This window comes from Halichoeres trimaculatus, unplaced genomic scaffold (genome assembly GCF_033239565.1).
Source record: "Halichoeres trimaculatus isolate MK-OKI-2021-1 unplaced genomic scaffold, fHalTri1.1 fHalTri1_scaffold_24, whole genome shotgun sequence".
In the NCBI taxonomy this organism is placed as follows: domain Eukaryota; kingdom Metazoa; phylum Chordata; class Actinopteri; order Labriformes; family Labridae; genus Halichoeres; species Halichoeres trimaculatus.
Genome location: NW_027437202.1, coordinates 5,805,159 through 5,825,300, shown reverse-complemented (window position 1 = coordinate 5,825,300; position 20,142 = coordinate 5,805,159). Strand labels below are relative to the sequence as shown.

Sequence of the window (20,142 nt, the reverse complement as noted above, 5' to 3'; positions counted from 1 at the left end):
AAGAAAAGATACACACTTATTAACCTTTGCTTAATAATTTCTGTTTGATTCCCAGTCTTTACTGTAACTGGGAGTTTTTGGATACAGAAACAGACCTTGACTGCCGTTCGTTACATTTTGTCTTTCTCTTTTTATCACATTACATTCTTGGCTCACTCGCTGCCGTCAGCCCATTCTTTGCTTTCAGCTCTCAACAAACCTCCATGTGGTTTCCATGAGCTTCCCCTTTCTAGAAAACTCTCCACCATGGCTCTGCATATACCCGGTCTGATAATGATGGTGGTGTTCTACTTGGTGGTTTTGGGGATTGGGATCTGGGCGTCTTTGAAATCAAAGAGGATGGAGAAGAATGCGCTGGGCGGACAGATTGAGGTGTCTTTCTTGGCCAACAGGAGGGTGAGCTTGGCGGTGGGAGTCTTCACGATGACGGGTGAGTTTTGGTCAAGGATCCTCAACTTCTGTACAGATTGATTTTGTGTTGAAAGTTTGTTGATCTCCTCCTGCAGCCACATGGGTCGGAGGAGCTTTTATTATTGGAGTTGCAGAGACGGTTTATGACCCAACAAAGGGGCTCGTGTGGGCTCTCATCCCTCTGCAGATGTCTGTTTCCTTCATCATCGGTGAGATCCTCTTTAAAGTAGAAGTATTAAAATGTTGAAATGCACCTTTTTCAAACTAGATGACACCTTTTCTTCCCTCTTTCAAAGGTGGGCTCTTCTTTGCGAAGCCAATGCGGGACAAAAACTACATCACCATGATGGACCCGTTCCAGAGGAAGTACGGAAAAACACTGACAGGATTCCTCGCCATCATTCCCTTCATCAGTGAAATGATGTGGGTCCCTGTCACGCTCATTTCTTTAGGTAAAACTCATCACTTCCCTCTTTTCATGAATAAAATCTTCAGACATGTTTCTTTAAAGTGTTTTAATCCTACAGGAGTCACAGTCAGTGTCTTCTCTGACCTTCCTCTGAGTCTTTGCATCTGGATCTCGGCTGCAGTGGCGATCGTGTACACCGTCCTCGGGGGTCTCTACTCAGTCGCTTTCACCGACGTCATCCAGCTGACTCTGGTGTTTTGCAGCTTGGTGGGTCTCCCCTTCAAACACAGACATTTAAAAGTCAAAGAAATGTTCAATTTTACCTGTATTGTATTGTCTTTCAGTGGCTGTGTGCTCCTTTTGTTCTGGCAAGTGATGTCTACACGGACATCACTCAAACGGCGTTCAACCACACAAAGCGGGCAGCGTGGATTGGCAGAATTGAGTCTCATGACGTGTGGAGGTGGATTGATAATTTCCTCGCAATGGTAAGAAGAAACACACATAAACACGTAATCTTGAGTTTATTTGTTGTGCAGGGAAGCTTAATGAGTCTTCCTGTTTCTCCAGAGTGTTGGAAATTTAGCGTTCCAGGACTTCCATCAAAGAACTCTCTCCTCCAGCTCCACCTCGACCGCCAAGATGATCTGTTTCATCGCAGCAGGTGTCGTCCTCATTCTGGGAATCCCACCTGTGTTAATTGGAGCAGTTGCTGCCTCGACAGGTAAATCTGAGTGATGCTAAATCTGCTGTAACATGAGCATGAACAGCATCCAACATCTTCCTCTTGTGTCTCAGATTGGAATTCAACCTCGTATGGATCGCCTTCCCCGTACGAGCGAGGAGAGGCTGCGATGGTTTTGCCCATCATCCTCCTACATCTGACGCCGACTGCTGTTTTTGTCGTAGGCATGGGCGCCATCGCGGGGGCTGCCATGTCTTCTACCGACTCCTGTTTGTTGGCAGCAACCTCCATCTTCACCACTAACATCTACAAGCTCCTTCGACCTCAGGTACACAGCACGCCATCGTGACACATTTTGTCCCTCAGTGTTGTGGATTTGTGGTGCTCAGATGTTTATCTTTTCTTCTACAGGCGTCTAATAAAGAGCTGCAGTGGGTGATCCGCTCCTCTATCGTGCTCGTTGGGATTCTAGGAACCTCCCTCACCTACCTGGACAGCAGCATCCTGGCCTTCTGGATCCTCAGCTCAGACTTGACGTACACCATCATGCTCCCTCAACTCATCTGCGTCCTCTTCATCAGAGTCTCCAACCCCTACGGCGCCGTCACCGGCTACATCGTCGCGTTTGTCCTGAGAGTTTTGTGCGGGGAGCCGGTATTCAATCTCCCTGTCATCCTACATCTCCCAGGATGCAGTTTGGTGGATGGTGTTTACGTTCAGCGCTCACCTTTTAAAACCATGTGCATGCTGAGCTCCTTGATTTCTATTGTGGGGTTTTCCTATTTGGCGCTGATCCTGTTTCAGAAGGGGGTCCTTCCTGAGAGGTGGGATGTGTTTGGGGTGAAAGCACAGGGGGGGATCTCGCCAGCAGAGGGCGCCAGAGTGCAGGGCGAGGAAAAAGAAAAAGATGATGCTGAACCTGAAAATGCACCAATGCTTGATACAGATTGTTAAATCCATTTCTCTTGTTTTTTTTTTCCTTACTGTGTCGTAATTTTTATCCAAGACTGGATTCTTGTCACTGTGAGTCCACAGCCTTAATTTAGATTCTTTGGTACAGAATAAAAATCTAAGTCCCTCTGCTGACTCATTATCTCACAGTGAGAGGGAGTGAGAGGCCGCTTGTGTGTTTTCAGTGCACTGTTAATGTTTGTGTTTGTTTTGTACACACACCTTGCCCGAGGGAGTGTTTTTACCACACACACACACAAGGGGAGAGTCTGTTATCTCAGAGAGGTGTAACTATGATACAGATGAGGAGGATTAAGAGCAAAAAGTCTGATCAAGTGAACAACAAAATTATCCTCAATTGTATCCAAAGATGTTTTACAAACCAGTTTAAATATTTCACTTTATTTTGCAATTCCTGATCACAAAAAAATTACAACTTTCTTCCAGTTATGTTTTCCACACAATCAGTACCTGGAAAATCAAGATGCAAAGAGGCAGGAAACATGAACGGCAGGATGAATGTGCAGAGTTTTGGCAGCACCATCAGTTCATTGGATAAAATCTCTGTCCGATACAAACATAGAAAAGATGACAAACTTTTGCAGTCTCTCAATTCAGAGATCTTTAAGTGCCCTCATTTCTTCTTTTTATCTTGCGTGGTGGTGAACCACTGGTCCAGAAGCTTCTTGCTGTAGTAGATCTGCCAGGCGTGCACCTGCACAGCAATGACGATCACCAGATACATGACAGACACGGCAGAGAAGCCGAAGATGAAGCGGTAAGCTTTGCCGTGCCTGTATAGCTGCTGAGCCACAGGGAACATCTCCATGCTGCCGTAGATCAGAGGGGCCACGCAGAAAAGCCCTGCGCTTATCATAGAGATCACAAGGTAGCTGACGTTGTTTCGTGGCAGGGCCAAGAAGCTGAAGACAGTGGGGATGATGCTCAGGAGGTATGGGTACTCCCACTGGTATGGGGATGCAACAGTTTTATGCGACACAAGGCTTAGCTGGCTCACTGTCACCTGAGAAAAGAAAAGTAGGAGACAGCTTAGTTGCAGTAACAACATGCTGGCATTGCTTAAGTTTCTAAAGGTTTGTTTTTACCTGTGCTGCCATCAGCACCCAGATCAGCGCATGGACAATGTTGAGTTTACGGATCTCAGACTTCAGGGCAACGCTGAGCCAAACGAGAAGTTGATAGTTAGTTTCTTGCAGGTTGATTTTGCCGAGACAGATTCTTGTTTTAGTACAGTTAAAGAATTCACCTCATCTGATAGTGTGGAGCAACCCGCTCCCGGTGCTGGTAGTCACTGCCGTCTGTGCCAGCTGCTCTGGGACCTCCTCGAGAAGCCATGGTGGATGTCTGGAAACAATACTTTAGTGCTTTAGTCTGTGTGTTGCTTATGTAAAACAAGCCTGAAGTGACTGTCACTGCTGCAGTTTACAGCTGTTTGCTACGTCCTCCATTCAATCACACTAGCATGGGATGCTAAGTTAGCATGAGGAACATTATTGAATGCCTTTTTATGTGTCATATTTACCAACTCCTCTGATCAGAGTGTAAATGAAACCGAACAGGAGCTGCAAGTATCATCAGACACTATCTGGAGTTTATTTTTATTATTTGTGGATAGCAGAAGACAGCTGAGCTAACACGCTAATACTGCTCCACCTCGCACACACACATGAATCCAGGAGCTTTAAACGAGTCTCATAATTCAGATGTGGTGAAAAATATATCAAAGATGAATAACTGTACTTACTTTTAAGTTCTTCCGTTCATAAAACTCGTTAAACTTCAGATATTCTGGTTTACAGATGCAGAGCTGCTAACCGTTAGCCGGCTGGATCGAAAGGGGGAGGAGTCGAGGACACACCAGAAGTATGACGTTCCGGATTCTGGTTGGCCAGTTGCGCTCTTACGCAGGCAGGAAGTAACGGATGCCTGAGGTAAGTCTTTTCTTTTTTGTCTATTCACTTATTCGTTTTTTGTTTTTGTTTTTGTCGTATACGAATATAGAATAAAAATAAATATAAATAAAGGGGGTAGATAAAAAATATATAGATATTAGGGTGTCAAGATGCATGCATGTCAATAATGAAAACTTTGTCCAGACAAATGTTTTTTTTATTAAACAATCAAAACCTGTCACAAACTTCGGCACAGTGTAATGCCGTGCACCTTTGTCCAAAATACAGAAACAGTCAGAAAAACATTGCACATCAACAGCTTGAGGAAATACTGTACAAAATGGTAAAATGGCATGGAAAGCATTTTTGGAATGATGGTGTTGTATTTGGTATATTACTGTTCATTCTGTTGTGTTTTGTTTTTCCAGTATGAATTCAATACTTAGAAGTAAAGATAATCAAGCAATCAGTAGTCACAAAATAAATTAGAGAGAGGTGACAAAATTACAAAACTTTAACAAAATTTATTGTAGAAATTCGGTCAAAGACAAGAATAGTGTTTTGGGGATCATTAACTTATGAACTTAACCTCTTGTTCTTCTGCCATGTGGAAACACAAATTTTGTAGATTTTCCTGCATCCAAAAGCTGCATTTTAAATAAACACAAAAAGACTTACAATAACTTATTTAAAGGTATGTTAACCCCATCAGAAAACCACCAATTGTCTACTTTTGTTTATGTGTAAATGTCATGTATGCTGACACAGATATGTTCCAATACGCCCAGGAGACAGTAAGTACCTGTAGAGAAAGACGTTAAATGAAAAGTGATTACAGCTCTGTTGTTGCAGAGATTCTCCAGCCTTGTTATAGACACTGATATATTGTAAGTGGATGGATATAAGAATAAATGTCCAACATAAGAAGAATACGCATTTTGACAACTCAGATATTTGGTTGAATCTACCAGAACCTTCAGAGACGTTGGTGTTTTTCTCACCAATGAGCAAATAAGAATTCAATTTTATACTCCACTTCATATTCTGTGCTAATATGAGATGTAATGGCAGAGGAAAAATTAAATATGCTGCTCTTATATCGTTAGTGTACCTTCACTCATTGTAAACCTGACTTGCACCGAACCTTTGAAACTGCTGCTAAGCCGTCAAATTGGCAGCACTGTTGCCCTTTGTGTAAACATGTTTCTTACATGGGGTACAGTAAGTATCCGGAGAATGTGGAATGAACATATTGACCAGCATAGAGTCCTGCAGCCTGGTCAGATGGCAGCTGTATATGCACAGAGTCTCCTTGTCTCAGTGGGAGCACAGCACTCCCTGATGCCTGATCCAGCAAGCCCTTCTTGTACTCATCGTACGTGTACATCACTGGTTCATTGTTCTTCATCAGTGCCACCCACACATTGCCTCCTTTGCAGTGGACATGGTAAGCAAAATAGTAGACCCCTGGTATGCTGCAGGTGAAAATACCAGTCTGGGGGTTGTAGTCCTGGTTCCCGTTGTGTAGGAGTTTGTCAAAGATGACGGGCGAGCCGACAGGAGGGAATGGGTTTGTGAGCTTAGCTGTGAACGAAGGCATCTCCAGGGCGCTTCCCCCAATGTCACCTCCGTTCTTCTTCCAGCCTTGTTTTTGGCCACTGTATGGGCCGGACACAGGGAGGATCTGTCCAAGGTCAGGAGACACAGCAGGAAGTCCTGGAGGACCAGGTGGCCCAGGTAGTCCTGGTTGCCCTGGAAGTCCAGCAGGACCACTAGGACCGGGGTTACCTTGAGGCCCGATATGACCAGGGGGTCCTGGCTTTCCCTCCCCAGGGTATCCAGGTTTACCAGCTAAGCCCGTTTCACCCTTTGGCCCAGGCAGTCCAGGAGGCCCAAGTGGTCCCCCGGGACCTTGGAGCCCTGGAATACCCTGAGGTCCTTGCTGACCTTTCTCACCAGATTGTCCCAACTCTCCTCTTGGTCCAGATAATCCCCCACCACCAGGGGCACCAGGCAAACCTCTCATACCAGGTTCACCTTTGGGGCCTATGGGCCCTTGAAAACCTCTTTGTCCAGGTTGTCCAACCTCCCCTGACAAACCTGGTTGTCCTGGAAGACCTGGAGGACCAGTGTCCCCTTTCTTGCCCGGATATCCTTTTGGTCCCCCAGGACCATACTCTCCCTTTGGTCCAGGGAAGCCAATACCACCTGGAGGTCCTATTGGTCCTGGTGGGCCGGGAATACCACTGAGACCACTGGGGCCAATGACTCCTGGAGGACCCCCATGACCTTTATCACCTTTTAGTCCTGGAGGTCCAGGGAGACCAGCATGACCTTTGTGACCCTTAGGTCCTGGAAACCCTGGTTTACCATAGCCTGGTAGGCCTGGACCCCCTGGTAACCCAGGAGGGCCTGTTTCCCCTTTTCCTCCAGTAATGCCAGGTTGCCCTCTAAGACCATCTTTTCCTGGTTTCCCAATTCCTGGTAACCCCGGTGGACCTGGTGGTCCTCTTTCACCTGATGGGCCTGCCATTCCAGGTTCTCCAGAGGGACCAGGTTTTCCTGGTATTCCTGGCTGTCCAGGAAGGCCATTCATGCCAGCTTTACCAATCCCAGGGATGCCTACATTTCCGGGTGGACCTGGTGGTCCATTGGGTCCCTTCAGACCTGGCAAACCTGGTAGACCATTTCCTTTCTCTCCCTTGGGTCCTGGAGGACCAGGAAGGCCAGGTAGACCTTTTTGGCCCGGCTCCCCAAATTGGCCAGGCTGTCCAGGCAGCCCTTGACCTCCTTGTTTTGAACTTCCAGGAAGTCCAGGAGGACCTGGGAGCCCTGGAGGCCCAGGTAGCCCAGTTGGTCCTTCCCCTCCAGCAGGGCCAAGGTCACCTCGTTGTCCTGGTAACCCCGGTCCCCCAGGTTTTCCAGGCACCCCTGGCATACCAGGTTTTCCAATTCCTTGGTAGCCTTGAGGACCAGGAGGCCCTGGCTTTCCTGGGAGCCCTGGTAACCCCTGGCCTGGTAGCCCTGGCGGGCCTTGTGGTCCTGGTGGCCCTGCTGGTCCCTGGGGGCCCTGAACTCCTTGGGGTCCTTCTCTGAGACCTTCACCACCAGGAAGAGGGGGAGGTCCTTTAGCTCCTCTGGGAAATGTCTGCCCTGTGAAGAGAAAGTGCATCTTAACACAACAAAAACTGAAGACCCCTTTAAGACTCGTGGTCCATGGTTGATTCTGAACCCTTCCTCACCTTTGCTGTCTGTCAGTGGTCTCTCTTTGCCAATGTGTAGAGGCAGCTGAGGAAGCTCTTTGCCGTACCGTGGCCCCTTTTCAGCGAAAGGCAGGTGCGGCATCTCGTTCCCCATGAACTGCTGCTGGGGAGGAAAACCGTCGTTGTACTGAGGCAGGGGCTGGTGCTGAGGAGGCGGCTGTTTGTGAGGGTAGTACGCTCCACCATGGACCAGGTGGGACACTGTGATGAGTAGACAGAGAGAGTGGAGGGGTACAACTGCCATCTCTGCTGTGAACAAGAAAAAAAATGAAGGTGTGAAGAGGTCCTTCTTGATCCTTCAGTGACCCAAAGTTTCTGGCAGTTGTGTTCTTCACACACAAATCAAATGTAATCGAAGAGAGTCGGCCATCGAGTTGTTCTACAACCAGCAGGCTGTGCTCTTCAGCTTAGTCTAGAAATGATCTCAAAAGCCAGCTCGAGAGGTCTTCTGAAACCCACTGCGGTCAAACCGTAAGAGAAACAAAAACACTCCACCGCCTGAGTTTCCCTCTCGTCCTTCCTTCCCTTCGTTTATTCAAACATACTGTGTAAAAGCCTCCGAGCCTCATATCCTTGAAGTGAATTACACGGAGCTCATGCTGCTGAAACACATATATCATAATAAAGAGGCCCCTCAGGGGACGCGGTCACATTTAAACACAGTCCTTAATCCTTTAAACAAGTCTGAGCTCAAGAGATCTGCTCCGATCTGCCAGGAGCAGGGTGTGAAAATAAACGCTGATGTTGAATGTATATTTTCACCGTGCTCAGCTGTTTGTTTGCCCAGGCTGTCTGAGAGATGTATTAATGGAAATACGACTTGCTTACATTTTTTCAGGGCAATTATCTGTAAAAGCAAGCAGATTAGTTTCAGATGGGATATATCTACGGGAATATTTTTAGCACACAAGTCTGTACGAATTAGTTTGCTTCAAATATAAATGGGACTAAAAGTATGCAACGAGAACGCCAACGATGATAACTAACAGAGCTTTGGCGAGTTGTGATGTTTTGTACCTTAGGTGTTTTCTAAATGCGTAAAATAAATTTCTCCCGCTCAGAATGACAAACGCTCTTACTCTCAGGTATTTTCTGCTACTTCTCTTCCGTGCCTCCTCCTCCGCCCGGTTTCTCCTCTACCTTATGTTGCCTCTCTGGGTCGTTTCCAGGGCATGAGTGGGGCGGTGGCCATGCACGAGGATCCAGCCAGGTGTGAGCTGCAGTCCCGCTGGGCCCTGTGAGAAATATGAATGTCAGGTTGGATGAATGTCAGGTTGCGACCTTTCGCAGAGGCCTGGGGTTTGTAACACCGAGCTGCCATGCGAGTGGTGGACATATTTTGGAAATGATACAGTTATGCTGAGACACACCTTGTTCTTTGAGGAATGCAGGGACGGACGGGGGTATTAAAAATAAATGTAACGGGGCTGTAAAATCGTAAAACTGTTTCTCTGAATCACGTCAGGGAGCTGGTTTATTGATACGAAACATGTGCGATCTCAGGTCCTGCAGGCTTAGATTTAACCGACCTGAAGTTTGATACTCTCTCTGTTTTGATCCTCCATGTTTGAGCAATGTGAGTGACTTAAAGTGACGACGTATGGATCCAGCACCATGGACAGAGCCTCTGACCTCTGATCTGTTTATCTACACTTATTTACTCTTTGTTTATCCTTTTCAATTTAACCGTTTCCACTTTATTTTTTTTGCTTTTTGTCTTACCTGTGCTTTAAAGAGGGCTCAGGGCCAAAAAAAAGCCAGAATTGGACCAGTTTATGATAACAAAAAGCCAAACTGTCTGATAAATACTTGCTAGGTTTGATGCATCCTTGACCTTTTGCACTCAGGATGAACTGCTCAGGTTATGAGGTGAAAAAAAGGCGAAACAGAAGATTTAATCAGGTCTAAAGAGCTGACAGGAAGTAAAAAGGATGATGAAAAAAGAGGGGTGTTTTTAAGAAAAGTTTACAAGAAATAAAAGAAAATAAAAAAGAAAATGAAATAAAATCCCAGGCCCGATTGGAAGCAGCTTGTGTTTTCCTGAGCTGTGGTACTGGAGCAAATTTGTCAAACATCTTTTCCGGATCTGGAACCAGAGAAAGGATTGATCCTTGCGTATTGATCTCCCAAATTGAACATGATTCCACACATGGAGACGATAAAGAGATCGTCGCTGCGTTCAAAACCGCCAAACGCTCTCACAATGCAACATTTTCTCTGCTGACAAAAGAGGAACACATGGTTGGCAAGACGGGAGGATGATGCTCTGAGACACATGTTGCTGCGGGGTTACGTCAGCAGACAGAAACACATCCTGTGTCATTTACAGGACAAGCAGGAGGAAAGAGTAAATAGATTAAATTAACACCTTTAAAGTGTAAATCAGTTGAAACCGAAAAGTCAAAACAAGAAGGCTTTTCATGCAGCTCTGACTCTGATTAGAGAACGTCCACCTCATCCGTCATTTCTGGCTTCCCAGACGGAGTAATGTGAAAGTAATTGGAGTCCCCGCGTCTTGCCAAGAGCCTGAAACTGTAAAAAGTTTCAAATTATGGTGTCTGATTATTCCAAACGCCAACGTTTCAGCACAACAAATAAAACCCTTTCCCTCAAATCTGCTGTGGATTAGTCCTGTCTGAAAGTTCTCATGTGCGGCTCGGGGTCAGACATCAGCTTCCAATTAGAGCTTATTGATCAGAAAACATGTCGTGGAGATAGGAGGGAGATTTATGGTGCTATTTAAAGTAAAAAGCCCCGCGGAGATAAAATTCCATGTAGCGTTTGATTCCTTAAAAGCAAAGCCAACCGCTCTGACAGAGGAGAAATGGAGCCGAGTTGGAGATATTATCACGGGACTGGTTTTTATGCTTTTACACAGAGCTGGAGGCCAAATGGAGAAAGAGGGGAGTGGATCAAAATGAGCTCAAACTTCAGGAATACGACTCTTCTTTGTCGTGGTCTTTCCTGATTAATGCATCGAAATATCCCCAAACTTCAACGCCGTGGAGAAAATCTGACATGGTCAAATCCTTCTGTTTTTGTGTTTTCGAGTGGCCAGACGATAAATAAGTACTGGACTTTTCTTCCTAACACTCACTGTGGTCTTAGGGAGTCAGTCACACCGTAAAATATGCCACTCAGAGCAAAAATATGATCCTCCCTTCCCCGACTGTCCAGATGTTTTTGCAGTGCAGTATTTACGAGGGATAATAAGAAGTACAACTCTGTCTACTCCTGAGTTTAGATAAGAGATACTTTGCAGTAAATCTGCTAAATTTAAAGCTGCAGCTCCAGAGAGATGTTTTCTCGCCAAACGGCCTCACGCTGCACGCAAACACAAGGAAAGCAGCGCTATATAAGGCAGAGTGTGACTCCATGCACATGCAGGAGTCGGATCTCCCCGTATCGCGCTCTGATCTTGATTTGGAGGCTGCAGAGCTCTGCACGGTAGCAGCGACACATGGCTGGAATCAAGGCGCACATTCCCTGTGAGCTGCATAAACACTTCCTGTTCGGTAGGTGAGAAGTGTGAGGGAGGGGGAAACACTGTCAGGGGACATTTACAGAGCAACAAATCTGTGAAGTTACAAACTACTGACAGCTTCTTCAGAGAGCACAAACAAGAAACTTTAACATCTTTTCAAGCCCCACTTTAAAGTATTAACACTCTCTTATTAAAGAGATGGAAAAAGGATTCAGCTCCTGATGTGCTGAGTGGTTTTGAAGAATAACTTTCCTCTTACTGGGCTGCGTCTCGCTCCAAAAACTTGCAGCCAAAACTTTTGGAGTTCACGTGAGAAGCTCCAGCTCCCCTCAGGCTGCTGGACTCCAAAAAATGACAAAAATTGTTCTGCGATGTTTGTGAAGACTGGCTTTGAATAGATTCACTCCCTGACCCCTTGATACAAAAAAAAAGCACAGTGAAAGGTGACTTCAGCTTGAAGAGAATCCCTTCGCTCGGTCCAGAATGAAAAAGGAGCATGCAGCCCTGGAAAAACATAACAAACACACCCCAAAAATGCTGCAAAGTCTGCTCGGTCTGGAGCGGATCCGCTGTGGATTAACTCCTCGAAAACAATCAGGCTTGTACAAAACACACCACTGCGTGAGACAGAAACATTAAAGCTGCTTTACATCAACTTTTTCATCCGTGGAGGCAACTTTCGCTGACACACACCGAGTGTTACGGTAATAAAGAGCTATCAGTGAGGTAACGGTGCCACTTCTGTAACCTCAGGGACCACACTTTCCCCTCATTAGGAGGTTTTTCTGCATCTGCAAACAATCAATGAGACTGCTCCGGGCTCCACAGAAACCAGGCGATGCTGAATCAGAGATTTTAGAGATTATCACCTCACCTCAGCTCAGCTCAGCTCATCTCAGCTCAGCAGAGAGCTTGTTGCTTCTCCAGGTGAGGTGTGAAGCAGGGGTGCTTCCTTACAGGTGCACAATTTTGATGATTAAATCAGACTTCCAGCATGTTTGAAGCAGATTTGAAGGAAAGAAAGGGGGTGTAAAAGATCTTTGTGGCCCAAACTTTCCATCTCTGACTCATTTTTCAGAGCAAATATGCAGCCAGACGAGCCTGTCTCTCTTTTTCTCGTGTTTGTAAGCCTCACTGGATTCTTACTCCCTTCATTTTCTTTCCTCCTGCACCTTAAATTTCAAAAAATGTCAAGGCATTCTGCTAACGGGTGCTAAATCCTGTCAAGATGCTGCACTGAGCATTTATTTTAACAAGCTGAAGCCGGAGTTATTCCTCCCAGGTGTCTCCTTCTGGATTTTCTTTGCATTTGGAGATCAGAGGCGTCTTATGAAACACTTTAGAGGACTGAATCAAACACAACCCTGTGTGGGATTTTTCCTGAAGTGAAGCTTTAAAACTGTGCAAAGAAACATCAGGAGCATGCTCAATCATGCATTCAAAGCCAATGACGCATCACTTACCTTTGTTTGTGTGTGTGCTGCTGCTGCTGCAGGCTGGGAGTCTCACACAGCTTTGAGGAGTTTGGGACGGACCCTGAACAGCAGCCCTGGCGAGGGTTTGGCTTTTATCTGCAGGTGGGTGGAGCTGAAGCACGGCCTGGATCAGAGCATGTACGAGGGAGAGGGAGGAAAACAAAAACCGTGGATCAGTGCGAGGGAGAGGAGCGTGTTTGCAGCACGAGAGGTCAGAAGAGACGAAGCTCATTCAGCTCCTCCATCACAGATCAGGAGGAGGAAGATTCTCGTTTGTCTTGGACGTGTGTGCACATTCTTCGCATGCAGGAAGATTTAAGGGCAGGGTCTCACTTTGGTTTTGGCTGGGGTCAAGATCTCGCTGAGAGGAGGGTTTTCTGAGACTACCACAGTACACACACACACAGTCGTGTACAAAACAATCCAACTGCAAGGTGATCGAAGAATCGAAACAAGAAAAGTTTGATGCTGATGAAAGCACGGCTGAAATATTTGCACCCACCCAAAACATTTTCTGAGTCCCTGCCTTCTCATGTGCAGCTCTCTGGAGCTTTGGCTGTGAACTGGTGAAAACATTGAGCTGTTTGGTGAATTCTTCACTGTGTGAGGCCGAAAGGGCAGAATTCACACCTTGGCACAGCTGCTCCACATACTCTTCGTGATGTTTTTGTTGCTATTTCAGCTCTTTTACACATTTCTCCCCTTAAAAATGTCTCGACTAGCAGGTGAATCTGACATTTTAACAAAAGCAACCCTTACTTTTCCTTTCTGAGCTTCTCTGTGCACCTCTAACAGAGCTCTCCTCTCACCCTGGATCTGGTTTTTCTCCCCTTTGAAGTGCTCTTTTAAAAATTTGGCTCCACAAGGACTTTATCCGTCAACAGATGCGAGCCTGGTTTGCAGTTTCATGATGTCATGACAGGAGTGGATGCAACCTAAAAACCAGGTACAGCTGCGGGGAAATGAGGCAGAATTGAATAGGATGCCAATCACACGACGCAAGAAACATCTGCAGCACTTCCTCAACAAGCTGCTGGATGCAGCGACCAGCCGTGTGCGCAACCTCTGAATTTTTCTGTCTGGTTGCTAATCCGGTTGTCTCTGAGTCTGCGCCAGAGCTCCTCTCCATGTTTGGTTAAAAGTTTGAGAGTTTGGCAGCAGGGTTGGATGACACTTTGTGGTCACATCCTCATTTAAGCCAACAGGTTTGGCTAAAAGTTTCTGAAAATTCAGAGTTTTGTCCTCGCTGTGCAGAAACTGGCACAGCAGAGTGACGGATAGCAGCCGAGGGAAATCATGAAACCGCTTAATTGGCCTGAAAAATGTGCAGCAATGCCACTGGAGCTGTGAGGCTGTGCAGAGCTTCATGCTAACGTGCTAACATAGATTTTCAGTCACAGAATCCCGTTTATTCATTTTCCCATCCTGTGTTTTTCTCCGGCCAAATCCACCAGTTCCAGGTGATATCACAGGAAACGGCTCATTAGCCGCAAACCGCCTTCACCGACATTTCCTGTGGTCGTTAAGTCTGCAGGGAGGACAGAGAAAGCAGGGTTGTTCGAGGGGGGAGATGGCCTCCACGCCGCGCTGTGAGCCCGCTTTTCTTGCCTCGAAGTGGAAAGACGTCAACCTGTCAAACGTGGGGATGTTTTTCTAAGTATGATGCAATCGTCTCGGCTCAGCAGACCACGGATAATGAATTACTTCAGCTCTCGTTGCCTGGCTGCAGCTCGTGGTTAGATGAGATTCGGTTCTGCTGTGTTGTTTTACATTTTTCTGTGAGATTCGATCAGTTTTGGACTTTAAATGTTTCCAGTACATTCCTCTTCTTACAATGGCATCATTGATTTATGTCCTACATTTCCCACAATGCAGCAAAAAAAAAAAAATCACAGTCCCTTGTCCCAGTTTTGTTCAGGTTTGATGTTAATGTACGCATGTGTGATCCACTTTGTCTCAACATTAAAACTTCATTAAGAGAAACCACAGAGTTTACACACACATCTCCAAACCTCTCCATCAATAGAGCTTTTGTTCACACACTCCCTTTCTGGGCAGGAGAGCTCAGGGTTCCCTCCAGTATGATCTGAGAAATGGCGAATATGATCCTCAAACATTCACTTTTTCAGTTTCAGGCTTCGAAAAGAGCCTGTACTCCCACACACCTGAAGTCACCTGGCTGCCAAAAGCTCTTTAAAAATAATTTTCACCAGGCGAGACTGTAATTAGATTGAAAGTCCTGGAAAAGCATGTCAGTCCTAATGTTACTCCTGCACAGGAATAGACTTAAAGTGGACACATTAAGAAAAAAGTTTAGTGAAGTAAAGTTTTATTGAGTCAGAGGTAAAAAAAATAGTTTGTCAGCTTTTACAGGAATAATCCTGCTCAATCGTCACTTCCAGGCCTCCACACGTGTGTCAGTGTCAGTGTCAGTGTCTGCCTCAACCCCCTGTTTTGGTTGTATTGGAACCATAGACTGTATAAAACATGCATGTAGTCACCCCAACGTCTGTTTCTGAAATAGTAAATAAAGCACATCAGCTAAAGTGGCCATATTGGTAGTGGCTGATAGGAGATGTTTTTGAACCAGGCTGTAAAGATTTTAGCACTTCCTCATTGTCTCATATTCTTAGACCAGAGGTTGCCACTTAATTGGGACGTTTCTGGGTCTTGTTTCTACAAGGACAGATTAATTCATCCCAGATTAGTGACTCACACTGGACTTCTTCACTGTCCTGTGTCTGTTACCGTTCAGATAAATCTCAGACTGAAGCTCTTTTCCATGGCACATGCTCAGAGTTAAACTTCTCCCCCCACTTCTGTGAACTATGAGAGTCATCCGACTCTGAGAACACTTCATCGTCCTTGGACATGGAGGTAACCTCTGTCTGTCAGGATTACTGCACATATACGAGAGAATACCGCAGCGTTAGGAGAGCCTCCCTCTCCAGTGTTTTATTTATTTGGCTGCAGGTTTGAGCCAAATGCTTTGGTTTGCGTTTCATTCCTCTCCTGCCCTTGGAACGGGAGCCAGGTTTGTGTGGATGGACTGGAAACCCCCGGTGTTTGATGGTGGGAAGCAAATTAATCAATTTAAGGTGCTCGCTCATGGCTTAAAAAGCAGCTGAGTCATTGTCTGTTCATTTAGGGGGGCAGTCTGGACAAAGTCTGGAGCCACAGTCTTGGGTTTTGCAGACAGGCATGTCGACTTCTTTATGGGAATAATATGTTGACACACACCTTGCAGACCTGAGTAAAAGGAAAAGGAAAAGCCAGATGAGCGACAGTGCCCTTTTTCCATTTCCTTGGTACTAATCTGTGCTTGGACTAGCATTTTTCTGTCTATATCCAGCTCAGTTGTTGCTGTTTTCTGTAGCAACAAGAGAATTTAAAGTGGTAACCTCCAGATAGCAGCCAAACTTCTCCAAACAGTCTGTGAAACATGCTCAGCGAAATGACAGAAAAGCTGGAAAGTGCTGCTGTAAACAAATTCCATGTAACTGAGACTCTCAGACAATTTGTGACTGTTTGGATTTGGCGTCAGTAAACTTGGACAAACGTCCATCATCGCCTCTCAGGGCAGCGATTTCGGTCTCAGTCAACACAGCCTGTGTGTAACGTCTCTGCGTGTGACGAGGTCCAGCCAATAAAAACTCTCCCTCCTGGCAAACGAAGAGAGAGCACGCTCAGTTCGTCAAAGCTGGACAAACAGGGTCCAGAGCCGAGCTTCTGAGGAGGCCGAGCCCGCTGAGAAGACCAACAGTAGTCTCCAGCGTTTCCTTTTCTGTCCTGGCGGCGATCTTATTATTCTGTCTCTGTTTTGACTCGGTCTTTCTCACAGTCTCATCAGTCGTCCTGAAATTTACGCCACCAGACATCAGGCCTATATGTGTCAGGTTCAGATGAATACATCAACACTGGGGTATGAGCTGTGAAACCTGAAGAAAATGCTGAGTTTTTCTGCCCTCCTGTGGAAAAAGTATGCTGTAACCATCATTCCAATTAGCTTGTGGTAGGACGTATATTGGATGGTTTTAATTGCATCAGTGTAGATATAAAAATGATTCTGATCTATTTTGAAGGATGGCTGCAGTATAGTTTTTGTCCACAAGAGGGCAGAAATACTCAGTATTTGAGAAGCTTTAAAAAAAATGTACATCCTGATGAGGTAAAAGCTGCTTTGTTGGAGCCCCTCTTATATTGTGCACATTTGGTCTTATTTTTATAGGCAAGACATTAAAGTATGTATTTAAGCTAATCGTTAAAGTGCAACTTGCTATATTTATTGATGGGATCTAATTGAAAATTCAATGTTGACCAAATGGGAAGTGACTGAACGTGTTCACAGATTTGTCTCACCATAGCATCACAAAGTTTGTGCAGATTAACACCAAAATTGGACTGTTTCTTGTTGCACTTTGTCTGGAGTTCACAATTCTTTTTCCGTTCAGTTTACAGATGTTTGCACTTATTTAACAGTTCAGGGTTTAGGGGGTTAAACTGGGTGTTTTGTCAGATTTCACAGTCATACACTGCATAAATGTAGCACTTTCTGTTTGTAAGAAGTGACCTGTGTTTTTAAATCAATGTTAATATTGCACATTTCACACGATACTGACACTTTTGTTACTGTGATGGAGTGAATGAGGGTAAAATTTTAATAAAGTACTCTGAAATAAATCTGATCTTCACTTCTATTTATTTTTAATTTTGGCAGTTTAAGTGTCATGTATGTACAGGGGAGGAAACCAACCGGTTTGTCATCTTACTGCTCATTTCTAGCAATGCAAAGTAACTTAAAGTGGTTGTGTTTTTAACTCTGTGGGTCTTGGGTTTACCAGTGCAGTAAAAAGGTTAATTAATGCGATAATTTATTAACTTACTTACTATTTAACAATGTTTAACATTAAAAATCTATTTAAATTGCATGTGTGACAAGAAATTTTTAATTTTATAGGAAGTATAAGCGTGTCATTTCAATCTAATCCCTAAACATAGTTAACATCAAACATCATTTTGGGGGTTTTCTGCCCTCCTGTGGACCAAAACGATACCGCCACCAAGCTATGAATGTAATATAATCTTTGGACACCAGATGGAGGCAAATACTCTCAAAATGAAATCAGCACAAACAAAATCTTAGTCAAAAATACTTTATTATTGTCCAAAAGAATTAAGAGCAGTGTCAGATCCACAGATGGGAATCATAGCGGCGAGGAAGACCCACAAGCAGCTCATTTAAAGCAAATAATTCTGTGTGCAATGAATAAAAATAATGAAAGAGGCAGTAGACTGAAGGCTGTTTGAAATAAATGACACGAAGAAGACGAGCTTTAAAGAAATAATCAGTGGTTAGACGCAGCTTTATTGTATGAAGGGAAGCTGAGAGAGTTGTCCAGTTAACTTCATACACAGACTACGGAGTGTTTACTAAACTTTATGCAGCTGTCACGTGGTGTAGCAGAGGCGTCGCGGTGCAGTGACGTCGTTGATTGACATGCAGCAGTCACGTGGTACAGTGACGTCGTTGATTGGTCATTCGGTTTAGCAAGAGTTCTCTAAAGAGAGGTTCAGGTGTGAGCGGTGTAGCCGGAGCCATTTAACGGGAACACTTCAGTTTCCTGTTTGACGCTGTCACAACACACACAAGGTGAGTTTGCTTTGCACTTTGACCAACTTGCTGTCCGTCAACCCGCTAACTCTTCTCTGTCTTTACAGGTTCTGTCCGTGCTAAGCTAAGCTAACACTTTAGCTGCGCATCCAAAAGGAAAAGGTGGGTTTGCGTTACTTTAGCATTAATGCTAAATTCATGATGTACTTGTTCTCTGTCAGCTCGCTAACTCCTCACTGTGTTCACAGGTTCTCAACCAAGCTACGACTAAAACAAACCGAGGTAAGTTTGTCCGCTTTTGACATTTGTAGCAGTTTGATCGAGCTGAAACGTAGCAACCCACTAACCCAACGTCCCTTCTCGTTTCCCCTCAGGTTCTCAACCAAGCTACGACAAAAACAAACCGAGGTAAGTTTGTCCGCTTTTGTTGTATGTAGCATTTTATTTAAACTGAAACGTAGCAACCCACTAACCCAACGTCCTTCTCTCTTGTCGCCTCAGGTTTTCAGCTCATCCGGAAAAGACTGACACCAGTTAAGTACTTATTTTAGCTTTTATTATCACACACTTTTGTCATTTATTCAGTATGAACCCTTCAGTAACCCCTCGCTCTGTTTCAGGAGCTGCTGGCGTTGTTGGCTCGGTATGGCGAGAAGAAAACACTGGTGGCTTTGAATTCAGGGCGGCCTGAATGAAGAGAGACCACACTGTTGGCTCGGTTTGTGAGAGGATTAAAAACCCTGATTTTGCTGTGTAAAGACGTTTTCCAGCTCGCAGGTTTCCTCTCGTTGTACAGAAAAGTGTGTGTCTCCTCTTGTTGCCTCGTAGCCCCAGTGCTTTTCGATTTTTTTGTCCCCGGTTCCGGTTGCTTTTCGAAGACGCTCCGCAAAGTGGGAAAAGTGTTGTCGTTGTCTCGGTTGTCCAGTCCTCACGAAACAACACTTGATGCGGGTTTTGTCCCTCCCGCGATGCGCACAGAGAGTTAACCCACTGTTGGTCCGGTTGTCCGCTCGCTCTTCGAAAAGCTCCGGGATCCGATCGAGTGGGCAAGTGTTGCTGTCGTCTCCGTTGTCCGAAGCAGAAAGCAACACAGTGACTTGGTCTGTGGTCACTAAAGCCCACTGTTGTCTAGTAGCCTCGGCCGGCTCGCTCTTGCTGGGGAACACCTTCCCCCCTTTTGGTGAACTTCAGCAAGACGGGTTTTTTCCCGGCCGCTTTTCGAAGAAGCTCTAAGAGGTGAAACAGGTTTTTCACTTTGAAAACTGACTTTAATTGAACTTATGTGAACTGAGTCCATGCAAATGTGTGGAGTTAGTTGATGCAAGTTTCAAAGGTCAACTTTGAAATTGTCATCAACTAACTTCATATATTTTCATGGACTCAGTTCACATAAGTTCAATTAAAGTCAGTCTTTCACTCCAACAGTTCAAAGCACTTTACCCTTCATCATCTTCATTCATCAAATAAAGACTGATTATTTCCCCTTGTCAAGTTGAAGCACTTATCAATGAAATTATCATGAGCCTGAAACTTCAGGACTTAGTCAAAAAAATTTTTTTTTTTTTGGACTTAGTAAATTTTTGGGGAAAAATGGGTAAGTCCCACGCCCCTCTCAGCGCTTTTTGGGGAAAAATGGGTAAGTCCCACGCCCCTCTCAGCGCTTTTTGGGGAAAAATGGGTAAGTCCCACACCCCTTTTTGGTCAATTTTTTACTTTATCCATATAGATTTATAAAGATTAAGCCTTATGAATTGGCTAAATCTTATAAAAGCTCAATTTTACTAAATAAGAGCTGATTTTTTTTACTCTGAAATAAGGGATGGCTTAAACCTTACTAATTTCAGTGCATTATGACACTAATTAGAAAAAAGTCGAGACATAATTTATTATGACAGTAAGTAGAGTAAAGTTGTGGCATAATTTTAGCGTATTGTAAGTAG

At 44.9% G+C, this 20,142-nt stretch overlaps 3 protein-coding genes and 1 long non-coding RNA gene across 7 annotated transcripts; 2 read left to right on the top strand and 2 right to left on the bottom strand.

Annotated features, from left to right (window-relative positions):
- Positions 1-195: 195 nt before the first annotated feature.
- Positions 196-2,459, top strand: LOC141786239 (high-affinity choline transporter 1-like). The gene is made up of 8 exons (XM_074664992.1): positions 196-430; positions 507-620; positions 708-863; positions 939-1,087; positions 1,165-1,308; positions 1,391-1,544; positions 1,619-1,833; positions 1,917-2,459. Exons 1-8 carry the CDS (start codon positions 247-249, stop codon positions 2,457-2,459), a joined length of 1,659 nt encoding a protein of 552 aa, XP_074521093.1. The 5' UTR covers positions 196-246.
- Positions 2,460-2,842: 383 nt separating this feature from the next.
- Positions 2,843-4,389, bottom strand: LOC141786053 (protein jagunal homolog 1-B). Its single transcript, XM_074664753.1, has 4 exons — positions 4,222-4,389; positions 3,724-3,821; positions 3,563-3,635; positions 2,843-3,480 (listed from the first exon to the last, which is right to left on the bottom strand). Exons 2-4 carry the CDS (start codon positions 3,810-3,812, stop codon positions 3,091-3,093), a joined length of 552 nt encoding a protein of 183 aa, XP_074520854.1. The 5' UTR covers positions 3,813-3,821; positions 4,222-4,389; the 3' UTR covers positions 2,843-3,090.
- Positions 4,390-4,617: 228 nt separating this feature from the next.
- On the bottom strand, positions 4,618-13,538 carry LOC141786196 (uncharacterized). 3 transcript variants are annotated; one of them, XM_074664943.1, is made up of 5 exons: positions 13,401-13,538; positions 12,580-12,715; positions 8,712-8,867; positions 7,612-7,881; positions 4,618-7,522 (listed from the first exon to the last, which is right to left on the bottom strand). In XM_074664943.1, the coding sequence occupies exons 4-5, from the start codon at positions 7,874-7,876 to the stop codon at positions 5,577-5,579; spliced, it is 2,211 nt and encodes a 736-aa protein (XP_074521044.1). In that variant the 5' UTR covers positions 7,877-7,881; positions 8,712-8,867; positions 12,580-12,715; positions 13,401-13,538; the 3' UTR covers positions 4,618-5,576. The 3 variants fall into 3 exon arrangements, with proteins under 3 accessions (XP_074521044.1, XP_074521043.1, XP_074521045.1); XM_074664942.1 differs by having other exon boundaries at positions 7,612-7,878; XM_074664944.1 differs by having other exon boundaries at positions 8,773-8,867.
- Positions 13,539-18,116: 4,578 nt separating this feature from the next.
- LOC141786159 (uncharacterized) lies at positions 18,117-18,853 on the top strand. Of its 2 annotated transcripts, XR_012597637.1 has the most exons (6): positions 18,117-18,241; positions 18,310-18,364; positions 18,451-18,484; positions 18,577-18,610; positions 18,704-18,735; positions 18,823-18,853. It is a non-coding gene; the product is annotated as an uncharacterized LOC141786159 (long non-coding RNA). The 2 variants fall into 2 exon arrangements; XR_012597636.1 differs by having other exon boundaries at positions 18,704-18,823.
- The last annotated feature ends 1,289 nt before the right edge of the window (positions 18,854-20,142 follow it).